This window comes from Tursiops truncatus, chromosome 2 (assembly GCF_011762595.2).
Source record: "Tursiops truncatus isolate mTurTru1 chromosome 2, mTurTru1.mat.Y, whole genome shotgun sequence".
Classification (NCBI taxonomy): domain Eukaryota; kingdom Metazoa; phylum Chordata; class Mammalia; order Artiodactyla; family Delphinidae; genus Tursiops; species Tursiops truncatus.
Genome location: NC_047035.1, coordinates 116,372,378 through 116,397,751, shown reverse-complemented (window position 1 = coordinate 116,397,751; position 25,374 = coordinate 116,372,378). Strand labels below are relative to the sequence as shown.

General features: G+C 39.0%; 1 protein-coding gene and 1 non-coding gene across 3 annotated transcripts in view; one reads left to right on the top strand and one right to left on the bottom strand.

Annotated features, from left to right (window-relative positions):
• PTPN9 (protein tyrosine phosphatase non-receptor type 9) overlaps window positions 1-25,374 on the top strand; it is an 80,353-nt gene that overhangs the window by 37,967 nt on the left and 17,012 nt on the right. For both annotated transcript variants that reach the window (XM_019949971.3, XM_019949980.3), the window contains exons 4-7: window positions 614-738; window positions 5,518-5,623; window positions 19,838-19,948; window positions 21,767-22,095. In XM_019949971.3, coding sequence (XP_019805530.1) covers window positions 614-738; window positions 5,518-5,623; window positions 19,838-19,948; window positions 21,767-22,095 — 671 coding nt within the window. The remainder of the gene's footprint in view (window positions 1-613; window positions 739-5,517; window positions 5,624-19,837; window positions 19,949-21,766; window positions 22,096-25,374) is intronic.
• LOC117311500 (small nucleolar RNA U13) lies at window positions 9,842-9,936 on the bottom strand. Its single transcript, XR_004525695.1, has one exon. It is a non-coding gene; the product is annotated as a small nucleolar RNA U13 (small nucleolar RNA).

Here is a 25,374-nt window from a genome sequence, read left to right as displayed (position 1 = left end):
GAATCAGAGAGTCTCAACAGTGGAGAGCAGATGTGAAGTTTGGCATAAAATTATTCCAGTAATAATTGAAATAATTGAAAATCAGTTGTACAGTACATTTAGAAAAGTTTCTTCACTGGTCCATTAAGGTTAGTTAAGGCCTTTGGGATGGGTATAAAATGTGTCAGAGGTCCATCCTTCCTTATTTAATGCAAGCTCTCTCCACTTAGAGACCACAGCCTTTCCAGTAACTATCCAGCAGTACTTTTAAGGCAGAGTATAGAAACCATTGTTATATTCTATGGATTTCTCCTGTTGCTTATTTCTTTGCTATCCTGCCTGGGAAAATTAGCTAGGCAGCCAGTGTAGACCATTGTTTAATTTCTCTGTAATTGAAGAGGTAAGAGAATGTGGTTTTTTGCTACCACAGGGGGAAGGAATCCAGGGGGTGCTGAGAATCAGACATGGGATGATAAAAAGCTTTCTTCCTTTTCTGGAGCAATTGATGCAAGTCAGAGAAGTATTATCAGCATCTGTTCTCTTCATAACAAACCTTTGTGCAGGATAAGAGGGCTTCGTGATTTCTGTGATTTTCTATTTGATTTCTAAATATTTCTTGTTTTGTTTGCTCTAGAATGTTCGGGACCCAACAGGAGCCTCCATTGCCCTCTTCACTGCCAGATTACATCATCCCCACAAGTCAGTCCAACATGTGGTACTTCAGGCTCTGTTTTACTTGCTAGACAGAGCTGTGGATAGGTGAGCATGGAAATTATCTTTTGGGTGTTCTACATCCAGATGGGAAAGTGACACTGTTTGATTTGATTAAACTCAGCAGTGCATTCACTATGCTCCTAGAATGTGCCCTGGGCAGTGCTATGAATGGAAAACATTCCATGTCTTTAGGGCTTGGCATGTTTCCAGGTACTATGCAGATGATGGGTATTCTGCATCTTGACCTGCTTGGCTGTATTTCAGGGTAACAGAAGCTGAGAAAGCTAGTTAACTAGCAATTCTTAGTGTATTGAGAATGACGTTATTGAAAGGGAGTGAAGGTGAGATGACCTGTGCTGGTTCTTTCCGATCAATCTCCCCTGATGTTGAAGACGCTGTGGGACCTCAGTTTCTTTGTCTGTAAAACAGGAATAATGCAGAGGATTTTGAGACTCAACATTCAGGAGAGAGGAGTCCAAGAGTATAAGTTAAGCAAAATCATTTTTATAAATAGGTGCATAAGCCAAAAGAACCAACTCAGGTCATGTCTCCCTCCCTGCTCTTACGTAAGTAGTATCATCACTGTTCTATAGACAGAGAAACTGAAGCCCCAAGAAGTTTTGTGGCTCTTTTACAGTCATCACATATTGATCCAGCTGGTCTAAGGTCCTGGTTTCTTCACTCTTGGTCAGAGCTATTTGTACCCTACTATGTTGTCTTCCACTTTTACTTTCTATTTTCCTTGGTGCTTGCCATTTACAGTTTGTTATTGCTCTCAATGTCATTGGCTGGTCCTCTGGGTTAGATGTGATATATCGAGGGCTAAGACCAGAGATAGTGAGAGACAACTGTGCACTTCAGTCATACTTCTGGACTTAGAGGATGGGAATAGCCAAAGGATTGTCTGAAGCGGGGCTCTCTGTCTAGTTCACTTGTTGCTGCCTTGTTAATGTTAATACTTTCATATACTTAGCTTCTGCTGGTGGTGTTCGGTGAGAGATATATCCAAACCACACACACAGCATTATTCTGAAAAAGAGAAGTTACTAAGGAGAGAGGGCCAGCGGTCAGCAGCCAGTCAGAAATGTGGAATTTCTCAGTTCTTCTTTCTTATGCTTGGTCTTCAGGCATAATTTCTAGAGTATAGTTCCCTTTGAAATGTTTCTTTAGCTCGGGAATGAATGGAAGGCTCTTTTACCAGAAAATTTAGCATTGCCTTCCTCTTTGAGCAGCTTAGAGAGTCGGAGCTCTTGTGTAGGCATGACAGTGGCCAAAGCTTGCTTTTTCTAGTGTGAGTATTGAATCCCATAGGAATACCACACAGGTAAATGTAATTAAAACTTTGTTCTCGTGATGTCCATCCCTTTCTTAAAAACCCTCAGTGACTCCTCATTATTCAGAGGTTGCATGTAAGGTAAGTAAATGTGAACCTTTTTTTTTTTTTTTTTTTTTTGTGGTACGCGGGCCTCTCACTGTTGTGGTCTCTCCCGTTGCGGAGCACAGGCTCCGGATGCGCAGGCTCAGCGGCCATGGCTCACGGGCCTAGCCGCTCCGCGGCATGTGGGATCTTCCTGGACCGGGGCACGAACCTGCGTCCCCTGCATCGGCAGGCGGACTCTCAACCACTGCGCCACCAGGGAAGCCCAGTGTGAACCCTTTTTTTTTCTGAATGAAATATTCTTACTAATGAATAGAAGTTCTTGTTTTCCTTTGTTACCGTGAACCAGAATGGAAGAGGAGGAAACCCTTCCTCTTCACTTAATCTTCCCCTTTCTTTAAGGCCCAACTTCTGTGACTGGTTCCCTCACCACTCCAACTTGTCATAAAATTCTTTTTACTTTGACTTTAATCGCAGTTATTATTAATACCAATCATTTCATATTTAATTATACATGGCCTTATGATGTCATTTGTCTTATATGAATGTTTTTTTCATCTACCGGTAGATGGTAAGCTCCAGGAGGGCAGGGAACCTTCTTTTCAACATTATATAATGGGAAATTCCCAAATCTCCATGGTGGAGAGGAAGTGGTGTCGTCAACTTTCACATGCCTTTCATTCATCTTCTTCAAAGTGATCTGTAACCAATCTTGTTTCATTGAAAGCCCCTCACCCACCCCTTTACCCTAGATTATTTTGAAACAAATGTCAGGGACTGTGGTAATCTTGGTGTTCCCAGTAACATCCTAGCTCGGGAATCAAACTCAATAGGGTAGGGAAGCAATTATTCTTAGTAGGGAACTAGCGCTATTATTGTAAACCTCATCTTCTGTACCCAGAAAAGTGAAAATGCTATTGCATTTGTATTTATTTCATGTGCCTTCAAAGGATGAGCAATTTCAGGTCTATGAATATAGAACCTGCATCATTATGCACCATAGCTTCTTTTTATTAAATTCTATTTCCCCTGGCACTGACTTCTCTTTGTTTTAGTGTCCTGCCGCAGGCTGGAGCTGTGAGGGGAAAACCTGTAATTCTTTGAGTTTGGCCCCTGTTGAGCTTGTGGAGAAAAGGGAAGTCTCTAGATCTGGATAGTCTACTCAATGACTGTGCCACTCATTGAACAGAATCTTTGATCTTGGTGAATCAGTCTCTCTGGGGTCATGAAAAAAGGAGACAAGATTTAGCACTCACTTTATCATGTTAAGGGCCATTTGAAATTAAGTCTGCTGGAGAAACTTGGGTCTACTTCAGAGATTTTTTAAATTAATTAATTTATTTTTGGCTGCATTGGGTTTTCCTTGCTGCATGCGGGCTTTCTCTAGTTGCGGAGAGTGGTGGATACTCTTCGTTGCGGTATGTGGGCTTCTCATTGCGTTGGCTTCTCTTGTTGCGGAGCACAGACTCTAGGCATGCGGGCGTCCGTAGTTGTGGCTCGCGGGCTCTAGAGCGCAGACTCAGTAGTTGTGGCGCACGGGCTTCATTACTCCGTGGCATGTGGGAACTTCCCGGACCAGGGCTTGAACCCTTGCCCCTTGCATTGGCAGGCGGATTCTTAACCACTGCGCCACCAGGGAAGCCCTACTTAAGAGATTTTTGAAATGCTGCTTCATGGGTAGGTGCTTCCGCCTTGTATTCTGTTGAAAGGATGAAGATACGGAGGCTTCCAGGAGGTGATGCAAAAAAAAAATACAGATACAAAATAACATTGAGACTTCTGATTTCAAGAATGTGTTTTGTGTCAAAAAGTTTTCTCAATTGTAAATAAATGTGAACACTGTTGCTATCATCAGTGAGTAGTCCAATCAAATAATTTATTCTGAACAACGATTTAGGTGTGCAGATCAGGAGCAGTAAGGATCGGGCTTGGTGGAAGAGTGCAGCTTTGAGAAATCTTTAGGAATTAAGAAGATGGGATTGAGTAATACTTTTTGTATCTTCACATGTTCCTAACCTCAATCTGGGAATAGGCTCACCACCTCTTAATCTACTTTTTAACATGCCTTCCAAAGCCATTTGTGGGTTTATTCTCTTCCTCCATTAAAGTCATAAGAGACAGATACACCATCATTGAGCTTAGAATTTTGCTTTACAGTTTTCTATGGGCCTAAAGTATTTTTTTAGTGATGGGCTGTAGCCCACTGAATTAAAAATCTGTGACCATTTATTATGTATCTGTTTGCAAGGACTGTGCTGGGGACTGTTGAGGGTTATGAGGTAAACTTTTGTTTGGGCCCTCTAGGAGAGACTCAGATGGCTACACAAGGTGGGAGTACATTAAGAGCCACAAGAAAAATCCACAGAAAGATTTATGGGGCTTCAAGTGGGTGAAGGATGGTAGTACATTTGGTGACAATTATCAGGGGCACCTTCATAGAAGAGGAAGCTTTTGAGTTGAACATAGAATGGTATAGAATTTGGATAGGCAGATTCAGAGATATAGGAGGAAACAGTTCAAACTTTGATAACCTAGATGCTCTGGAACATTCTCAGCCTGTGAGTTTGGTACTTGATGAATCTGGATAAATATGCATCAATAAGTATAATTCCAATTCCAACATGTGGGGTATTCCCTCCATACCACCAAGCAATTCTCCCCCATAAACTGGGTGTTCTGCAGTTCATTTCAACTCTGACACTATGTACCTGGAGATAGCCTCAGATCACACAGGTTAAAGGCTCAGTCCTAAAAGACTGTCCCCTGCCCCCTTCAGACTCCAGTGGCAAGTCCAGGTTGTCACCTCTGCTTCTGACCATAGATCAGAGGTTCCAATGCCCCCTCCTTGGGTTCGATTAATTTGCTAGAACGGTTCACAGACTCAAATGTTATACTTTAATAGGTTACCAATTTCCAAGTTCATCAACGTGGAAATTCTCCAAATCTCATCCTTTTGGTATTTTGTGGAGGCTTCATTCATTACAAGGCATGATTGATTAAATCATTGGCCATTGGTGACTGAGCTCAATCTCCAGCCCCACAACCCTTCCTGAGTGTGTGTGGGGGGAATGGGACTGGAAGTCCCAACTCCCAACCCTTTCTAGTCATGTGGTTGGTTCCTCTGGCAACCAGCCCCCATCCTTAGATGATCTAAGGGCATTCTAAAAGTCACCTAATCAATATAGCAATGGATGCCTTCCTCGCACTCCTGGAAATTCTAAGTTTTAGGAAGTTTGCCAGGAAACAGGGTCAAAGACCAAATATATTTCTTATTATAAATTCTTCTTGTAAGGCCAGTCACAAAAGTTCAGGCCAGTTCAGGAAGGCAATTATTTCAGTCCCAGATGTGTCCCACATTCTCTGTGTCTTTGTTTTGACCCAGGTTTTCAATTTACCTCATCCATCTTATTACTTATAAATGTTTTCATTCAATGGTTGCTTTACAGCTTTGAAACTCAGAGGAATGGACTGGTGTTTATCTATGACATGTGCGGTTCTAATTATGCCAACTTTGAGCTGGATCTTGGCAAGAAAGTCCTAAACTTGCTGAAGGTAAGGCTGTGAAATGGCCCTTTCAACCCCCCTTCAATGGTTAGGGTGACTTTTTTCTATTCTTTATGAGATTTAGGAATGATGTAAACTTCAGACATTGTGTTCAGTTTAAAGGTCACCTGTAAATGATGACCAATATCTGCTTCCTCAGAACAAGAAACAATCTTAAAAGTAAAGTGGGAGGAATTAAAATAAAATACACAGGAACACTGAGTCATAAAGGTGGGATGTCTCTTTCCGGGAGTTTTTTTTTTTTTTGCGGTACGTGGGCCTCTCACTGTTGTGGCCTCTCCCATTGCGGAGCACAGGCTCCGGACGCGCAGGCTCAGCGGCCATGGCTCACGGGCCTAGCCGCTTCACGGCATGTGGGATCTTCCCGGACAGGGGCACGAACCCGTGTCCCCTGCATCAGCAGGTGGACTCTCAACCACTGTGCCACCAGGGAAGCCCTCTTTCCGGGAGTTTTGTAGAATAAGAATTAATGAAGCCTAGGTATGGCCATTGTCTATGAAAAATGTCACCTAACCAGTAACTTGCAGACTTTTTGTCTCAACCTAGTCAGAAATATGTTTTACATTGCAACTTAGTGTACAATAATATCAATATATGTACACTAACTATACATATACATGTAAAGTTATATACATAGATAGGTTCTTAATCTCTTACCTCAAACTCTTAGGTTCAGAGATATTATTTAATATTTTGAACTTTAAAAGATAATATGGTCTGTATGTCACTTTAATATCAAATATTTCTGCAATGAAATGTATTATTCATATCATAACCTTTGGAGAAGAACAAAGGTTATAAATAGCTTATGGGATTTCAGGTCAGATTTTGCTGTCCCATGAATTTTTGCACCAAACTTACAAAAGAAACTAGTGGCTTTCAGAGCTGTTTAGATTTCAGAATTTGAGCATACAGGTGTATGTATGTGTGTGTACATATTTATAAAACAAAAAGTTTCACAAAACAAGCTTTACTTTTACTCTGTACAATCATTTTGATTATTCTGTTCTATAACATTTTAAAAATGTTAGTCATAACCTACTAAATTGATTTCAGGACCCACTGAGTGACAACCTGCAGTTGGAAAAACATTGATCGAGGAGTCTGTGTAGTCTTTTTTTTTTTTTTTTTGGCCAAACTGTGTGGCATGTGGGATCTTAGTTCCCCCACCACGTATTGAACCCATGCCCCCTGCATTGGCAGCGCAGAGTCTTAACCACTGGACCACCAGGGAAGTCCTGTAGGAGTCTGTGCAGTCTTTGTTCCAGGACCTCACTTGGGAGTACTGTGGAACTAGATGTTTAGAAGTGTTTATTTACTATTACAGCTTTACAACAGAAATTATATAAAGAGAGTACTATACTGCATGTTGTTTTCTGGGACTTCACTTGTGATTGTATTACTAAAATTCCTATTGTGGCATTTAGCTTTGATTCATTCCTTTTTATTGATGGGTGAAGGATTTATACCTTTTAATTCCTCATCCATTGATGAATACACCAGTTTATTTATCTACTTCTTTTGATGGCTCTTTGGGTCATTTTCTGATTTTTGCTATTGTGAACAATGCTGCTATGAACATTTTTATACATGTCTTCTGGTGCATATGTGCAAGAATATCTCTAGGGCAGTGTTTCTCAACCATTTTTTCATTATTGCCTCACTAAGGAGTCTTTTTTAGACTCCCCCCACCCCCAGTTGTTGTTCTTCTAATGAAATTTTAATACCACAGATATAATGTATATATCTTGATGTACTGAATGTATTAATATATGTATCTTGATGTACTGAACATATATCTATGCTTTATGCACAAAAAGAGTGTGTATGTTTGGGTTGTTTTTCCCATTCCCCACTCTCCTCAGAATAATTTCACCCCCTTGGGTGTGATATCACCTCTATTGAAAATGCATGCTCTAGGGGAATTCCCTGGTGGTCCAGTGATTAGGACTCCGCACTTCCACTGCTGGGGGCCCGAGTTTGATCCCTGGTTGGGGAACTAGATCCCGCATGCATACCGCAACTAAGAGTGCACATGCTGCAACTAAGAAGCCCGCATGCCACAACTATGAACCCACATGCCACAACAAAGGATCCTGCATGCCAAAACTAAGACCTGGTGCAGCCAAAATAAATAAATAAATATTAAAAAAAGAAAAGAAGAGAAAAGAAAATGCATGCTCTAGAGCATACATCTAGGAGTAGAATTACTGGGTCGTAAGGTCTGGGAAGATTCAGTTTTATAAGATAGTGTTTAATTGTTTTCCTAAGTGGTTGTACCCACCTGCCATGTGTAAAATTTCCACATCCTCTCCAATACATGATAATGTCACACTTCTTAATTTTTCCCAATCGAGTGGGTATAAAATGGTATCTTGTGGTATAACTTACCTCTCTCTTATTAGTGAGGTTAAGTATCCCTTCATATATTTATTGGCCATATATGTTTTCTTCTGCTGCAAAGTGCCTGTTTATGGCTTTTACCTATTTTCCTATCATCCATTTATGTAGTTTTGTACTAATCTATTTCTCTGTGTGTGTGTATATGTATATACATACACTGTCTCAGTTTATAGCTTGTTTTTTCACTTTTTATACAGTCCTTTTGACTAACATAAGTTCTTAGTTTTAGTATGATTAAATGAGTCTGTATTTTATTTTCTTCTTAATATGTTTTGCATTGTAAATCCTTCCCTATTCCAAAGTCAGAAAAAATTAATTAGCTATTTTATTTTATTTTACTGCTGTACCACTGATTCCACCATGTGTATTAATGTTTTTAGTGATTTTTTTTATTGTGGTAAAATATACATAACAAAATTTACCATTTTAACCATTTTAAGTGTACAATTCAGTAGCATTAAGTACATTCACAATGCAACCCATCACCACTGTCCATTTTCAAAACTATTCATCATCCCAAACAGAAACTCTGTGCCCGTTAATCAATATATCCCCACCCTGCCCCCCAGCCCCTGGTAACCTTTATTCTACTTTCTGTCGCTATGAATTTGCCTATTCTAGGTCCTCATGTAAGTGGAATCATGCAGCATTTGTCCTTTGTGTCTGATCACTTAGCATAATATTTTTAAGATTCATCCATATTGTAACATGTATCAGAATTTCATTCCTTTTTAAGGCTGAATAATATTTTATTGTATGTATATACCACGTGTTGTTAATCCATTCATCTGTCAAACCGTTGGGTTCTTTCCACTTTTTGGCTATTGTGAATAATGGTGCTATGAACATTGGTGTTACAGCATCTGTTTCAGTCCTTGCTTTAAGTTCTTTTGTGTATATGCCTAAAAGTGGAATTGTTGGATCATGTGGTAGTTCTATGTTTAACTTTTTGAGAAGCTATTTTCTTTTAAAAATTTAAAATTTTGTTTTTGTCATTTAAGACCTTAATCCATCTGGAGTTGATTTTTGAGTATGGTATGAGATGTAGGAATCTGACTTTTTTTTCCATATGGATAGCTAATTTTTTTCCAGTTTTGCATACTAAATAGTCCCTCCTTTCCACAAAATAGGCTTTCTGTTTCTGTTTTAACAGAGTCACAATAACCTGGTAAGTTAATATATCACAGACAGTTTAATCATCTAACCATCTTTCTGTATTATTCATATTGTTTTCAGGTTTAAATAATACTATTATGATCATTTAAGCTTTTTCTTTTAAATTATTTTAAGAAGGTATTTCTAAGACATGGATTATTTGGCTAAAGATTATGAATATTCTTAATCTCTCTTATACATTACTAGGTTACCCTCCATAAAAGTGGAAAAAAAATTTACACTGTCACCAAGAAATACGGGTATCTATTTCCTTCAGCCATCCCAGTACAGCATTCCATAAATTTTCTCTTTTTTTCTTTTTTTTAACATCTTTATTGGAGTATAATTGCTTTACAATGGTGTGTTAGTTTCTGCTTTATAGCAAAGTGAATCAGCTGTACATATACATATATCCCCATATCTCCTCCCTCTTGCGTCTCCCTCCCACCCTCACTATCCCACCCCTCTAGGTGGTCACAGGGCACCGAGCTGATCTCGCTGAGCTATGTGGCTGCTTCCCACTAGCTATCTGTTTTACATTTGTTAGTGTATATACGTCCATGCCACTCTCTCACTTTGTCCCAGCTTACCCTTCCCCCTCCCCATGTCCTCAAGCCCATTCTCTATGTCTGCATCTTTTTTTTTTCATGTCAGACGGGTAATGTGCCACAAGGTTGGAAGGAGGCACATGTCACACAAGCGCATGAACACCCAGTCATCACACTTATGAACTACAAAAGGATCGATGTCTGCATCTTTATTCCTATCCTGCCCCTAGGTTTTTCAGAACCTTTTTTTTTTTTTTTTTTGGATTCCATATATATGTGTTAGCATACAGTATTTGTTTTTCTTTTTCTGACTTACTTCATTCTGTGTGACAGACTCTAGGTCCATCCACCTCACTACAAATAACTCAATTTCATTTCTTTGTATGGCTGAGTAATATTCCATTGTATATATGTGCCACATCTTCTTTATCCATTCATCTGTCGATAGACACTTAAGTTGCTTCCATGTCCTGGCTATTGTAACTAGAGCTGCAATGAACATTGTGGTATGTGACTCTTTTTGAATTATGGTTTTCTCAGGATATATGCCCAGTAATGGGATGGCTGGGTCGTATGGTAGTTCTATTTTTAGTTTCTTAAGGAACCTCCATACTGCTCTCCATAGTGGCTGTACCAATTTACATTCCCACCAACAGTGCAAGAGGGTTCCCTTTTCTCCGTACCCTCTCCAGCATTTATTGTTTGTAGATTTTTTGATGGCCATTCTGACTGGTGTGAGGTGTTACCTCATTGTTGTTTTGATTTGCATTTCTCTAAAGATAAATGATGTTGAACATCCTTTCATGTGTTTGTTGGCAGTCTGTATATCTTCTTTGTTGGCAGTCTGTATATCTTGGAGGAATGCCTGTTTAGGTCTTCTGCCCATTTTTGGATTGGATTGTTTGTTTTTTTGATACTGAGCTACATGAGCTGCTTATAAATTTTAGAGATTAATCCTTTGTCAGTTACTTCATTTGCAAATATTTTCTCCCACTCTGAGGGTTGTCTTTTCGTCTTGTTTATGTTTTCCTTTGCTGTGCAAAAGCTTTTAAGTTTCATAAGGTCCCATTTGTTTATTGTTGTTTTTATTTCCATTATCTAGGAGGTGGGTCAAAAAGGATCTTGCTGTGATTTATGTCATAGAGTGTTCTGCTTATGTTTTCCTCTTAGAGTTTTATAGTGTCTGGTCTTACATTTAGGTCTCTAATCCATTTTGAGTTTATTTTTGTGTATGGTGTTAGGGAGTGTTCTAATTTCACTCTTTTACATGCAGCTGTCCAGTTTTCCCAGCACCACTTATGGAAGAGGCTGGCTTTTCTCCATTGTATATTCTTGCCTCCTTTATCAAAAATAAGGTGACCATATGTGCATGGGTTTATCTCTGGGCTTTCTATCCTGTTCCATTGATCTAAATTTCTTGTTTTTGTGCCAGTACCATATTGTCTTGATTTACTGTAGCTTTGTAGTATAGTCTGAAGTCAGGGAACCTGATTCCTCCAGCTCCGTTTTTCTTTCTCAAGATTGCATTGGCTATTCGGCATCTTTTGTGTTTCCATACAAATTGTGAAATCTTTTGTTCTAGTTCTATGAAAAATGCCATTGGTAGTTTGATAAGGATTGCATTGAATCTGTAGCTTGCTTTGGGTAGTATAGTTATTTTCACAATGTTGAGTCTTCCAATCCAATAACATGGTACATCTCTCCATCTGTTCGTATAATTTTTAATTTCTTTCATCAGTGTCTTATAGTTTTCTGCATACAGGTCTTTTGTCTCCTTAGGTAGGTTTATTCCTAGGCATTTTATTCTTTTTGTTGCAATGGTAAATGGGAGTGTTTCCTTAATTTCTGTTTCTGATCTTTCGTTCTTAGTGTATAGGAATGCAAGAGATTTCTGTGCATTAATTTTGTATCCTGCTACTTTACCAAATTCATTGATTAGCTCTAGTAGTTTTCTGGTAGCATGTTTAGCATTCTCTACGTACAGTATCATGTCATCTGCAAACAGTGACAGCTTTACTTCTTCTTTTCCGATTTGGATTCCTTTTATTTCTTTTTCTTCTCTGATTGCTGTGACTAAAACTTCCAAAACTATGTTGAATAATAGTGGTGAGAGTGGACAACCTTGTCTTCTTCCTGATCTTAGAGGAAATGGTTTCAGTTTTTCACCATAGAGAACAATGTTGGCTGTGGGTTTGTCATATATAGCCTTTATTATGTTGAGGTAAGTTCCCTCTATGCCTGCTTACTGGAGGGTTTTTATCATAAATGGGTGTTGAATTTTGTCAAAAGCTTTTTCTGCATCTATTGAGTTGATCATATGGTTTTTCTCCTTCAATTTGTTGATATGGTTTATCACACTGATTGATTTGCGTATATTGAAGAATCCTTGCATTCCTGAGGTAAACCCCACTTGATCATGGTGTATGATCCTTTTAATGTGCTGTTGGATTCTGTTTTCTACTGTTTTGTTGAGGATTTTTGCCTCTATGTTCATCAGTGATATTGGCCTGTAGTTTTCTTTCTTTGTGACATCTTTGTCTGGTTTTGGTATCAGGGTGATGGTGGCCTCGTAGAATGAGTTTGGGAGTGTTCCTCCCTCTGCTATATTTTGGAAGAGTTTGAGAAGGATAGGTGTTAGCTCTTCTCTAAATGTTTGATAGAATTCGCCTGTGAAGCCACCTGGTCCTAGGCTTTTGTTTGTTGGAAGATTTTTAATCACAGTCTCAATTTCAGTGCTTGTGATTGGTCTGTTTGTATTTTCTATTTCTTCCTGGTTCAGTCTCGGAAGGTTGTGCTTTTCTAAGAATTTGTCCATTTCTTCCAGGTTGTTCATTTTACTGGCATATAGTTGCTTGTAGTAATCTCTCATGATCCTTTGTATTTCTGCAGTGTCAATGGTTACTTCTCCTTTTTCATTTCTAATTCTATTGATTTGAGTCCTCTCCCTTTTTTCTTGATGAGTCTGGCTAATGGTTTATCAATTTTGTTTATCTTCTCAAAGAACCAGCTTTTAGTTGTTTTGATCTTTGCTATTGTTTCCTTCATGTCTTTTTCATTTATTTCTGCTCTGATCTTTATGATTTCTTTCCTTCTGCTAACTGTGGGATTTGTTTTGTTCTTCTTTCTCTAATTGCTTTAGGTGTAAGGTTAGTTTGTTTATTTGAGATATTTCTTGTTTCTTGTATTGCTATAAACTTCCCTCTTAGATCTGCTTTTTCTGCATCCCATAGGTTTTGGGTTGTTGTGTTTTCATTGTCATTTGTTTCTAGGTATTTTTAAATTTCTTCTTTGATTTCTTCAGTTATCTCTTGGTTATTTAGTAGTGTACTGTGTAGCCTCCATGTGTTTGTATTTTTTACAGATTTTTTTTCCTGTAATTGATATCCAGTCTCATAGAGTTGTGGTCGGAAAAGATACTTGATGCGATTTCAGTTTTCTTAAATTTACCAAGACTTGATTTGTGACCCAAGATACGATCTATCCTGGAGAATGTTCCATGAGCACTTGAGAAGAAAGTGTATTGTGTTGTTTTTGGATGGAATGTCCTATAAATGTCAATTAAGTCCATCTTGTTTAATGTATCATTTAAAGCTTGTGTTTCCTTATTTATTTTCATTTTGGATTATCTGTCCATTGGTGAAAGTGGAGTGTTAACGTCCCCTACTGTGATTGTGTTACTGTTGATTTCCCCTTTTATGACTGTTAGCATTTGCCTTATGTATTTAGGTGCTCCTATGTTGGGTGCATAAATATTTACAATTGTTATATCTTCTTCTTGGATTGATCCTTTGATCATTATGTACTGTCCTTCTTTGTCTCTTGTAATAGTCTTTATTTTAAAGTCTCTTTTGTCTGATATGAGAATTGCTACTCCAGCTTTCTTTTGATTTTCCATTTGCATGGAATATCTTTTTCCATCCCCTCACTTTCAGTCTGTATGTGTCCCTAGGTCTGAAGTGGGTCTCTTGTAGACAGCATATTTATCGGTCTTGTTTCTGTATCTATTCAGCCAGTCTGTGTCTTTTTGGTTGGAGCATTTAATCCATTTACATTTAAGGTAGTTAATCAATATGTATGTTCCTGTTACCATTTTCTTAATTGTTTTGGGTTTGTTATTGTAGGTCTTTACCTTCTCTTGTGTTTCTTGCCTAGAGAAGTTCCTTTAGCTTTTTTTGTAAAGCTGGTTTGGCGGTGCTGAATTCTCTTAGCTTTTGCTTGTCTGTAAAGGTTTTAATTTCTCTGTCGAATCTGAATGAGATCCTTGCTGCCTAGAGTAATCTTGGTTGTAGGTTTTTCTCTTTCATCACTTTAAATATGTCCTGCCACTCCCTTCTGGCTTGCAGAGTTCCTGCTGAAAGATCAGCTGTTACCTAATGGGGATTCCCTTGTGTGTTATTTGTTTTTTTTCCCTTGCTGCTTTTAATATTCTTTCTTTGTATTTAATTTTTGATAGTTTGATTAATATGTGTCTTGGCGTGTTTCTCCTTGGATTTATCCTGTATGGGACTCTCTGTGCTTCCTGGGCTTGATTGAATATTTCCTTTCCTATATTAGGGAAATTTTCAACTATAATCTGTTCAAATATTTTCTCAGTCCCTTTCTTTTTCTCCTCTTCTTCCGGGATCCCTATAATTCGAATGTTGGTGTGTTTAATGTTGTCCCAGAGGTCTCTGAGACTGTCCTCAATTCTTTTCATTCTTTTTTCTTCATTCTGCTCTGTGGTAGTTATTTCCACTATTTTATCTTCCAGGTCACTTATCCGTTCTTCTGCCTCTGTTATTCTGCTATTGATTCCTTCTAGAGAATTTTAAATTTCATTTATTGTGTTGTTCATCATTGTTTGTTTGCTCTTTAGTTCTTTTAGGTCCTTGTTAAACATTTCTTGTATTTTCTCCATTCTATTTCCAGGATTTTTGATCATCTTTACTGTCATTATTGTGAAGTCTTTTTCAGGTAGACTGCCTGTTTCCTCTTCATTTGTTTGGTCTGTAGGGTTTTTACCTTGCTCCTTCATCTGCTGTGTGTTTCTCTGTCTTCTCATTTTGCTTAACTTACTGTGTTTGGTATCTCCTTTTCACAGGCTGCAGGTTCGTAGTTCCCGTTGTTTTTGGTGTGTGCCCCCAGTGGCTAAGGTTGTTTTGGTGGGTTGTGTAGGCTTCCTGGTGGAGGGGACTGGTGCCTGTGTTCTGGTGGGTGAGGCTGGATCTTGTCTTTCTGGTTGGCGGGACTGCGTCCGGTACTGTGTTTTGGGGTGTCTATGACCTTATTATGATTTTAGGCAGCCTCTCTGCTAATGGGTGGGATTGTGTTCCTGTCTTGTTAGTTGTTTGGCATAGGGTGTCCAGCACTGTAGCTTGCTGGGTCTTAGCATTTAGATGGAGATCTCTGGGAGAGCTTTCGCCTCCTGGGAGCCAGGAGGTCTCTGGTGGACCAGTGTCCTGAACTCGGCTCTCCTACCTCAGAGGCACAGGCCTGACACCCGGCCGGAGCACCAAGACCTGGTCAGGACACACGGTACGGCTTCATCCAGGGGCACTTGCAGGCAGGTAGGGCACACCCGATTGGTGCAGTCACCGAGAGGGCGAGTCCGCCTGCCCGCCCGCTGGTCCCGTCCCCTTCCCTCTGACTGCCTGAGCGGGTGCAGTCTCGCTTCCTCCAGACAGAGTCTGGGAACCCCACCTCCCTTTGCTCTTTTTTTGAATTTAGAAGTTCTAAAATAATAACATCCTTTTTTTTGTTGTTTGAACTCCTTTAAATAATAACATTGTAGTATCTTTTTTTTTTTTCAAATGTTCTTTTGCTGTTAATGTGTCCTCCTTTATCTGGTTCAAAATAATGAAACTACTATGGATGTTTTGTTGTTGTTTTGCTATATAAATTCAAAGAGAATGAAATAAAAGTTTGGTTGCCTTAAAATCCATATCATGTTTTTCTTAGTGACTTACTGCTCTGTCATTGGGAGCAGGTAAAATTTTAGATATAGTCCCCTAACATCCTCATTCTCATGAAAGTTGTAAGTAGAAGTTTAATGCACAGTCTCATACTTCAGATTTTTTAAAATTAATTAATTAAATTTTGGCTGCGTTGGGTCTTTGTTGCTGTGCGTGGGCTTTCTCTAGTTGCGGCGAGTGGGGGCTACTCTTTGTTGTGGTATGCGGGCTGCTCATAGCGGTGGCTTCTCTTGTTGCGGAACATGGGCTGTAGGCACGCGGGCTTCAGTAGTTCTGGCACACGGGCTCTAAAGTGCAGGCTCAGTAGTTGTGGCGCACAGGCTTAGCTGCTCCGCAGCATGTGGGATCTTCCCAGAGCAGGGCTTGAGCCCATGTCCCCTGCATTGGCAGGTGGATTGTTAACCACTGTGCCACCAGGGAAGTCCTTACCGATTTTTCTATTGAAGTGTTTGTCTCATTGATTTACAAGACTTGTTATTAAGAATATTAAGAGTATTGTTAAGTATGTGTTACCAGCATTTTTGCAGTTTATAATTTGTTCAACTTTATGGTGTCTTTTGTCATACTACTATGTTTTCTTAATTTTTCATTATCGTTTTAATATACTATATTACATGTAGTATATTTAATAATATATCATATTATATATGGTACATAATATTATGGACAAAATAATTTGTTTTCAAATAGCTGTCCTGGCAACATTTGTTAACTAATACATTTATTTCCCTACTCATTTGGGATAACACCTTTATCTTATACTTAATTTCCATATGGTAAGTATGTCTATTTCTGGACTCCCTGTTCTGTTGATCTAGGCATCAAGACCAACATATTCACTTTTTAATTTATTGTAGCCTTATAATAAAGTTTAATATCTTATACAACAAGCTTCCCTGTATTCTTTTATTTCTAAAAGTTGTTTTGACCTTTTTGCACTTTTATTCTTTTACATGCGCTTTCATGTGTTTTTATTTAAATATTTACTGATATATAACATGCATACTAAAAACAAACTTTATAACTAGTTTTTATAAATTATAAAAGCAATTAAAAAGTAATTCAAGGAAAAGTCTCTGACCACTCCCTCACACACCCCAGTGCCATTCCCCAGAGATAACCACTTACTCAAAATTATAAATCTGATGAGAAAATATTTTAAAAAATCATCATCTTTTGATTAGATGAATGTTAGAGTCATTCAGTCAAGTTCTGGAAGATAAAACACTTTGGGATTTAATTTGGATATAATGAATTAATTGGAGAATTGACATCTTTACAGCATCATCTTCTCCTGTCCAGGAATGCTATGTTTTGTTTTATGGATTTTTTTAAAGTCTTTTGTTATGTCTTTCAATAAGATTTTAAAATTATGTGTCTTACATGTTTCTTGTGACATATATTCCTAGGCTAAAAAAATGTATACCTATATATGTATGTATAAACGTAGCAGACACCAAGGATAAATCATCTTTTTTGTATGACCAGTGACTTACAGGGGGAGAGAGACAGGGAAGGAGATGGTGCTTGTGTGCACAAGTGCTATTATAAACCAGAGGCTTTTTACCATTATACTTTTATGTTGATTATTATTTATAGGGTGGCTAATTTTTTCATATTTACCTTTTATACTTTAAAATACTATTATAATTTATATTTATCTTTTGTACTTTAAAATGCTATTATAATACTTTAAAATACTATTATAGGGACTTCCCTGGTGGCGCAGTGGTTAAGAATCCGCCTGCCAATGCAGGGGACACGGGTTTGAGCCCTGATCCGGGAAGATCCCACATGCCGCAGAGCAACTGGGCCTGTGCGCCGTGGCGGCTGGGCCTGCGCTCTGGAGCCCGCGAGCCACAACTACTGAGCCCGTGTGCCACAACTACTGAAGCCTGTGCGCCTAGAGCCTGTGCTCCACAACAAGAGAAGCCACTGCAATGATAAGCCTGTGCACCACAACGAAGAGTTGCCCCCGCTCACTGCAACTAGAGAAAGCCTCCACGCAGCAACAAAGACCTAACACAGCCAAAAAAAAAAAAATACTATTATAGTGGCGACTGCCCTGGTGGTCCAGTGGTTAAGGATCTGACTTCCGCTGCAGGGGACGTGGGTTCAATCCCTGGTGGAAGAGCTAAGATCCCATGTGCCGCAGGGCAACTAAGCCTGCATGCCACTAGAGAGCCCACGTGCCATAACTAGAGAGCCTATGTGCCACAACTACTGAGCCTGTGCACTCTGGAGCCCGCACAGCACAACTAGAGAAGGCTGCGTGCCACAATGAAGAAACAGAGCAGCCAAAAATAAATAAATAATTTTTTTTTTTTTTTTTTTTTTTTTTTGCGGTACACGGGCCTCTCACTGTTGCGGCCTCTCCCGTTGCGGAGCACAGGCTCCGGACGCGCAGGCTCAGCGGCCATGGCTCACGGGCCCAGCCGCTCTGCGGCATGTGGGATCTTCCCAGACCGGGGCACGAACCCATGTCCCCTGCATTGGCAGGCGGACTCTCAACCACTGCGCCACCAGGGAAGCCCAGTAAAAATATTTTTTAAAACTACTATTATAATCTAACTGGGAATAATTTCTTTCCAGTTAGAATACCAGTATTATTCAGTGTCCCTGCCTATGAGAAGTGCTGAAATATTGAGAAACTAAATGAAACTAAGAGCTATGGATTAAGAAGGAATAATTTTTCATTCTTATGCCTTGTGCAGATCAGGGTGTCTCTTTTCTTTTAGACCTCATTTGCCCTTGTGCCCGCTAGATCATATTGATTGATTGAATGAATGAATACGTAAATAGATGAAGAGATGAGTGGAAAATCAATGATTATAAGCACACAGATATCAGAATAAAGGAAAGATTATGAGAAATGTTTCATGTTCATTTTATTCGTGATCTAGTTGTTCCTTAAAGTTTTAATAATCAGAACTTAAGGATGCACACATGTATGCTGACAAGAAAAATCAGAGTAGTTTTGATCCATAAAGCTTATATTGACAACATAACATTGTTACTTTTATTTTTTATTTTATTTATTTGCTTCACAAATAAGATTTTCTCTGAAAATGCAGCATTGTGCTGACAATAAAAATCATAGAGAACTCATGTGATCAGGGAAATATAATCACGGGAAAAAATGGTAAGGAGATATCCATCTGTTATCAAAGTTTCCTTTGAGATTCCTCTTTCAGATCTGCCGGAAGACTTGAGAATCTTAGGGTATCTCTTACTAATGTAACTACAAGTCCTGAAGTCTTTCTCTGTCATTAAATGGGTCCAGATCAAATAACTCAAAGCCCATGCATTTAAATGTGCAGATTCCAGCACACTCACCTATAATTCTGAGGTGTCCCAGGCCAAACTTTTGTTCTTCTCTGTTTCTCCATAACATGATTACAATTAAAGGTAAATCAATTTAAAAAATTTTTATTGGAGTTTAGTTGATTTACAATGTTGTGTTAGTTTCAGGTGTACAAATCAGTTATATTGATATATCTACGTATGTACACTCTTTTTTTTTTTTGTATTCATTTCCCATATAGGCCATTACAGAGTATAGAGTTCCCTGTGCTATACAGCAGGTTCTTATTATCTATTTTCTATATAGTAGTGTGTATATATCAATACCAATCTCCCAATTTATCCCTCTCCCCGCTTCATCCCCTGGTAACCATAAGTTTGTTTTCTACATCCGTGACTCTACTTCTGTTTTGTAAATAAGTTCATTTGTACACTTTTTGTAGATTCCACATATAAGCGATATATGATATTTGTATTTTTGTGTCTGACTTACTTCACTCAGTATGACAATCTCTAGGTTCATCCATGTTGCTGCAAATGGCATTATTTTGTTTTTTTTATGGCTGAGTAATATTCCATTATATATATATATACGTACCACATCTTCTTTATCCATTCCTCTGTTGATGGGCATTTAGGTTGCTTCCATTTCTTTCTTTTTAACCACTTTTTCTCTAGCTACTAAGTGAAACCTGAATTAAGCTATAGACTCCCCCTGCTGGGTTAAGAATGGTGAGAAGAGCAAAAAACCTAAACTTTGTACTTGAACAGTCAAAGGTCCCATTAGGCACTGTTGCAGTGCCCTAACTGGTATTTATAAATTCTTGTATTGTTCTCCGCAGGGAGCTTTTCCAGCTCGTTTGAAGAAAGTGCTGATTGTGGGAGCACCCATATGGTTCCGAGTGCCCTATTCCATCATCAGCCTCCTTCTGAAGGACAAAGTCCGGGAGAGGGTAAAGGAAGCTAACTTAATTTTATTTGGGGGTGGGATAGATACATTTCCATCTCTACTGCTGAAACCTGCCAATTAATTTTCTACCTTCAAAAAACCTTCCTGGCTTGTTTCTCTTTCTGCTTCTGTTAGTGTGTTCACTTATATTCTCTGCTTTATTCTTTACTCAGCCCAGTATAGGCTGCCTTTCTTACTGTACAAGTTCCTTGGAGTTAGGACCTGGACATAGTTTGGGCACTTCCCCTGTATGTAGCACCTTGCATGCAGATAGTATCGAAGGAATGTGTCCCATGAGTGACTCAGAGATAGCTACTACTTCCAAAATTTAGTCCTGTGGCTCTACAGGCTTTTAATATTTAACAACTTCTAATATAATTACATCAGTTGAACTGGTGTTTGAATTTGTTCAACCGGAAATATTCAGTCCCCTTGACCACCACGGTGGTGGAGGAGACTCTCAATCTCTCTTTTACTTTATTCCTGGCATTTTCTCTTAAAACAGCTTGTTGCTTCCCAACTTCAAAAGCATTGTCTAAAATTATCTTGATTCTATTATCATCCACTGAGTATTCCAGGATGGAAAGATTATGGTTTCAGTCATTTACTCATTCATTTCTCACCCTTGAAAGAAAGGGTATATGAAACATTGGTATAATAGAATAAGATAATAATGTTGTAAAATATTATCAGAGGGTTTTTTTTTTAGTATGAGATTATATGAATAATAACAATACAGATCTTTGTAGCTGAGGCGACTTGGGTTGGAGAGGGGAAACTAAAGGTGTTTGATTCTGCGGAAGCTACTTAGTGACCTAGTGACCCCAGAGTAGGAGATTTCTTTCCTAAGATAACTCTTTGAGAGGACTCCTTAGGCAAGTTCTTAACACTTGAATTATATACAAGTATATACATGCATGTATGAACTCAGAATATTTTGAGCACCTTTACAGTCCAGGCTCTGGACCCTGGGAATTAGAAGTTGAGTAAGATAGCGCTTATTCCTGAGGAGCTTATGGTCCTGAAAGGGGACACAGACATGTTCAGAGAACTGTGGCTCTGAGAAACATAGAGGAGAATGTTATCTCAGACTGTCAGGGAGGGCTTCACAGAAGAGGTTGAGCTATAAGCTCGTCCTTGAAGAGGCCAAAGAGGAAAAGAGGGCATTCCAGGAAGCAGCATTCCAGGAAGAGGCAACAGCAAGCAAGGCAAACATTCCCATTCCACACAGATTCCAAAAAGAACCAACTAGGCTAATTTGGTCCAGTATGGCTGTGTCCAAGCAGAGAGAGGAATTAAGTATTACAATTACTTCTCTAGCATTTTTCCTGGGCTACCCAGCCTCTGGGAGGCTGGCCTTGTCTTGCTTTCACGGAAACCTATCTTTGAGAATGTCCGTACCAAGCTGTGAGTAAAACACAAGCCAACAGGCTTAGAATTGATTGCCTTAGTATGGGGTTGACAAAAATAACCACTTCCCATGCATTCTTAGTAGTCAAAAAGGCGAATACCCACATGAGATGGTACTGGAAAGCCTTGTAAATAGTATAAAGCCTTGGTTCACTATACCTACGTTTATATAAGGTTTATAACAGGGCCCCTAATTCCAGGAATGAATTTGCTATACATTGTGGGAAGTCAAACCTTTTCTGGGAAATTCGTAGGACTTCATTCCCAAGCAGATGAAATTCAGTCTACTCCTTTTCTAAGTTTACCAGGTATTTCAAGCAAATCTCATATCATTCTCCAAAGCACTTTTGTTCTTTATCTTTTTGTTCCCCTCCCTCCCCACATACTCACGTGGTTCTTTCTGGCTTTCCAGATTCAGATATTAAAGACATCTGAAGTCACCCAGCACCTGCCCAGGGAGTGCCTTCCAGAAAACCTGGGTGGGTACGTCAAAATTGACCTCGCCACTTGGAATTTCCAGTTTCTATCCCAGATGAACGGCCACCCAGATCCCTTCGATGAGATCATCCTGTTCTCCCTCCCTCCGACCTTAGACTGGGACTCAGTGCATGTCCCAGGTCCCCATGCCATGACCATCCAAGAGTTGATGGACTATGTTAGCACCAGGCAAAAGCGGGGGATATATGAGGAGTATGAAGACATCCGTCGTGAGAACCCTGTTGGCACTTTCCACTGTTCCATGTAAGTAGGAAAAGTTTGGGCCAGCGATCACTTTCCAGGATGCTGTGGCATGCATTGGTACCCCTCCTTCCACACCTCACTTCCTTAACAGAGGCTTTTCCTTGTGTTAGGAGCCTCACTCTCACTTAGATGATAGTTTCTCTCATCCAGAAAGAGGCAACTCTTGGTGCTTGTTTCCAACAGTGTATACTGTGAAATTTCTGAAGGTCTTTGGTCCCAGTGGAGGAACTGTGTACTAATGGATACATTTTTTGATATTTCCCTGATATGCAAGTGTTTTTAGGAAAAAAACAAAAATGTAGGCTCAAAATGTAGGCTGTCGATTTGATCTCTGGTCCTTTCATTTGGGCAGTTTCTCCCTACAGCGTTTATAGTATTACATTACTTTCTGGGGAGGGGTACTGGTCCATTTAAGATAATCCACAGTCAGTAAGAGAAAGGAGTTGCCTCTTAGGAATTCAGCCTTGTGGGATTTTCCTTCTACCTGAATTCTGTAACTGGTTTATAACCACTTGATAACTATTGTTGGCAATAGAGCATGGATCATTTCCCTTACTGCTGCTGTCATTTATCTTACCATGTTTTCATTGGCTGTTGCAAAAGCTTCTTTTTCTCCAAGTTTTGAGACTGTTTGTTGAAAATTAAGGAAGCTCAGGGACTTCCCTGGCGGTCCAGTGGTTAGGACTTTGCCTTCCAATGCAGGGGGTTGCAGGTTCGTTCCCTGGTCAGGGAGCTAAGATCCCATATGCCTCGCAGCCAAAAATCCAAACGTAAAACAGAAGCAATATTGTACCAAATTCAATAAAGACTTTAAAAATGGTCCATATCAAAAAAAAAAAATCTTAAAAAAAAAAAAAAGAAAATTAAGGAAGCTCTCCCCAGTGGGTCCCAGGCTCAAGTTCCAGCTTAGCCAGAAATACCCTCTGTAACTTACCCAAGTTATTTCTCTTCTGTGCACCTCAGTTTTCCTGTGTGTAGTATTTGATATTAGACTCACTGATATCTACTTACTCTTTTGTAGCTTAAATGTTTTAGGAATCCGTGATTCTGTGAGTACCTCTTTCCCCTTGTAATTCCTGTCCAGCTTAGTTAGTGTGCTGTAAAGAAGGTATGCAGGGAGTGAGGAAAGAGGGAAAAGGAAAAGAAAAAGAGGGAAAATAATGAGTTAGGAAACAAATAAGGGAAGTAAGAGAGAAGAAGCAATTGAGAAAAAAAAATCAATAAGCAGAACAAGAATGCAAAGGAAAATAAGAAATAAAAAAGAGAGAGAGAAAGCAGAGTATATATCATGTGGGGAGAGTATTCTTCTCTCCCACACAGCTCTGTTTCACCCCTACCAGCTCAAGACCCTTGTATGTATCCAGTCTTTTTCCCAGCCAGTGCAGAGGATGCACACTTGTCCTGGGTATTTCTGACCCTGCTCTGGGTGCTTCTACTGAGGGGTCCTTGAGGTGTCATTTCTACAATGGTTCCCCTTCCCTACATTAAAAAAGTGGGTTTGGATTGTGCTCCTTGCACCACCCAAGCCAGCTGTCGGGTTATAATCAGAGAATATGTCCTAGTCCTATGGAAGGACTTCCCAATCTTGCCTCTTTATTTATTGAATCAATGAAAACGTCCCACTTCAGGAACTAGAAACCAGAATCCTCAACATCTTCAGGCCCCTGTCTTACACCAAGTTCCAGTAGAACTACTTACACAGAACAAACTGTTTCCCATGGAATTCTAGATTAAGAAGTAGATAGAGTATTCACTGCTGTCCAGGATGCCCGTGGACCAAGAGACTTTCTTTCCCTTTTTTTTCTCCCCTATACCATCCTTTCAAAGGATTTTTAAAAATTCAACTTTAAATTTTAACTTTATTATGAGATGATTGTAGATTCACATGCATTTGTAAGAAATAATAGAGATCATGTGTACCCTTTCCACAGCTATCCCACGGTAACATCTCCCAGAAGTTTAATATAGTATCACAACCAGGATCTTGATACAATCCACCAATCTTATTCAGATTTCCCCAGTTTCAGTGTGTGTGTATGTATTTAGTTCTTTACAATTTTTATCACACAGGTAAGTTTGTGTATACATAACTGCAGTCAAGATACAGAATTCCATAACCACATACCTCCATTCCACCCCTCCCCATCCCTAGCCCCTGCAACCACTAATCAATTCTCCATTACTATAATTTTATCATTTTAAGAATGTTATTATATAAATGGAATCATGCTATGTGTAAACTTTTGGGATTGCCTTTTTTCACTCAGTAGAATTCTCGGGAGATTCACCCAAGTTGTTATTTGTATCAAGTTTGTTCCTTTTTATTGCTGAGTAATATTCCATGGTATGGATGAACCACAGTACAAACTGTTAACCAATTAACCATTTACCTGTTGAAGGACATCTGGGTTGTTTCCAGTCTCTATTATAATTAAAGCTGCTCTGAACATTTGTGTCGAGGTTTTGTGTGAAAATAGTTTCTATTTTTCTGGGATAAATGTCCAAGAGTGGGATTGATAGGTCATATGGTAACTATGTGTTTAGCTTTATGAAAAACTGCCCAGCTCTTTTCCAGAGTGGCTGTACCCTTCTGCATTCCTCCCAGCAATATATGAATGATGCATTTTCTTTGCATCCTCACCATTGTTCAGTGTTGTCACTAGTTTTTATTTTAGCTGTTCTGATAGGTGTGTGATGAGATCCCTAAATTAAAATTAGAATTGTGGTTTTAATGTACATTTTCCTACTATCTAATGATATTGAGCATCTTTTCATGTGCTTCTTTGCCATCTGTATATTCTCTTTGTAAAATGTCTTTTGCCCATTTTCTATTTGGATTTTTTTTTAAACTGTTGGGATTTGAGAGTTCTTTATATTCTAGGTACTGGTTCTTTGTTGGATACATGGTTTGCGAATATTTTCTTCCAGTCTGTAGCTTTTTTTTTCATCCTTTTCTGGGTCTCTTGTGAAGCAGAAGTTTATTTTGATGAAGTTCCTTTAACAGTTATTCCTTGTACGGATCATGCTCTTGGTGTCAAGTCTAAGAACACATTGCCTAGCCCTAGAATCCAAAGATTTTTCTACGTTTTGTTTCCTAAAATTTTTATAAGTTTATGTTTTACATTTAATTTAAGTCTGTGATCCATTTTGAATGAACTTTTGTATAAGGTGTAAGATTTAGGTTGATGTTCAAATTTTTTTCCCTATAGGTATCTAATTACTCCAGCACTGTTGGTCAAAGAGTATTCCTTTTATTGAATTGTTCTTGGAACTTTGTAA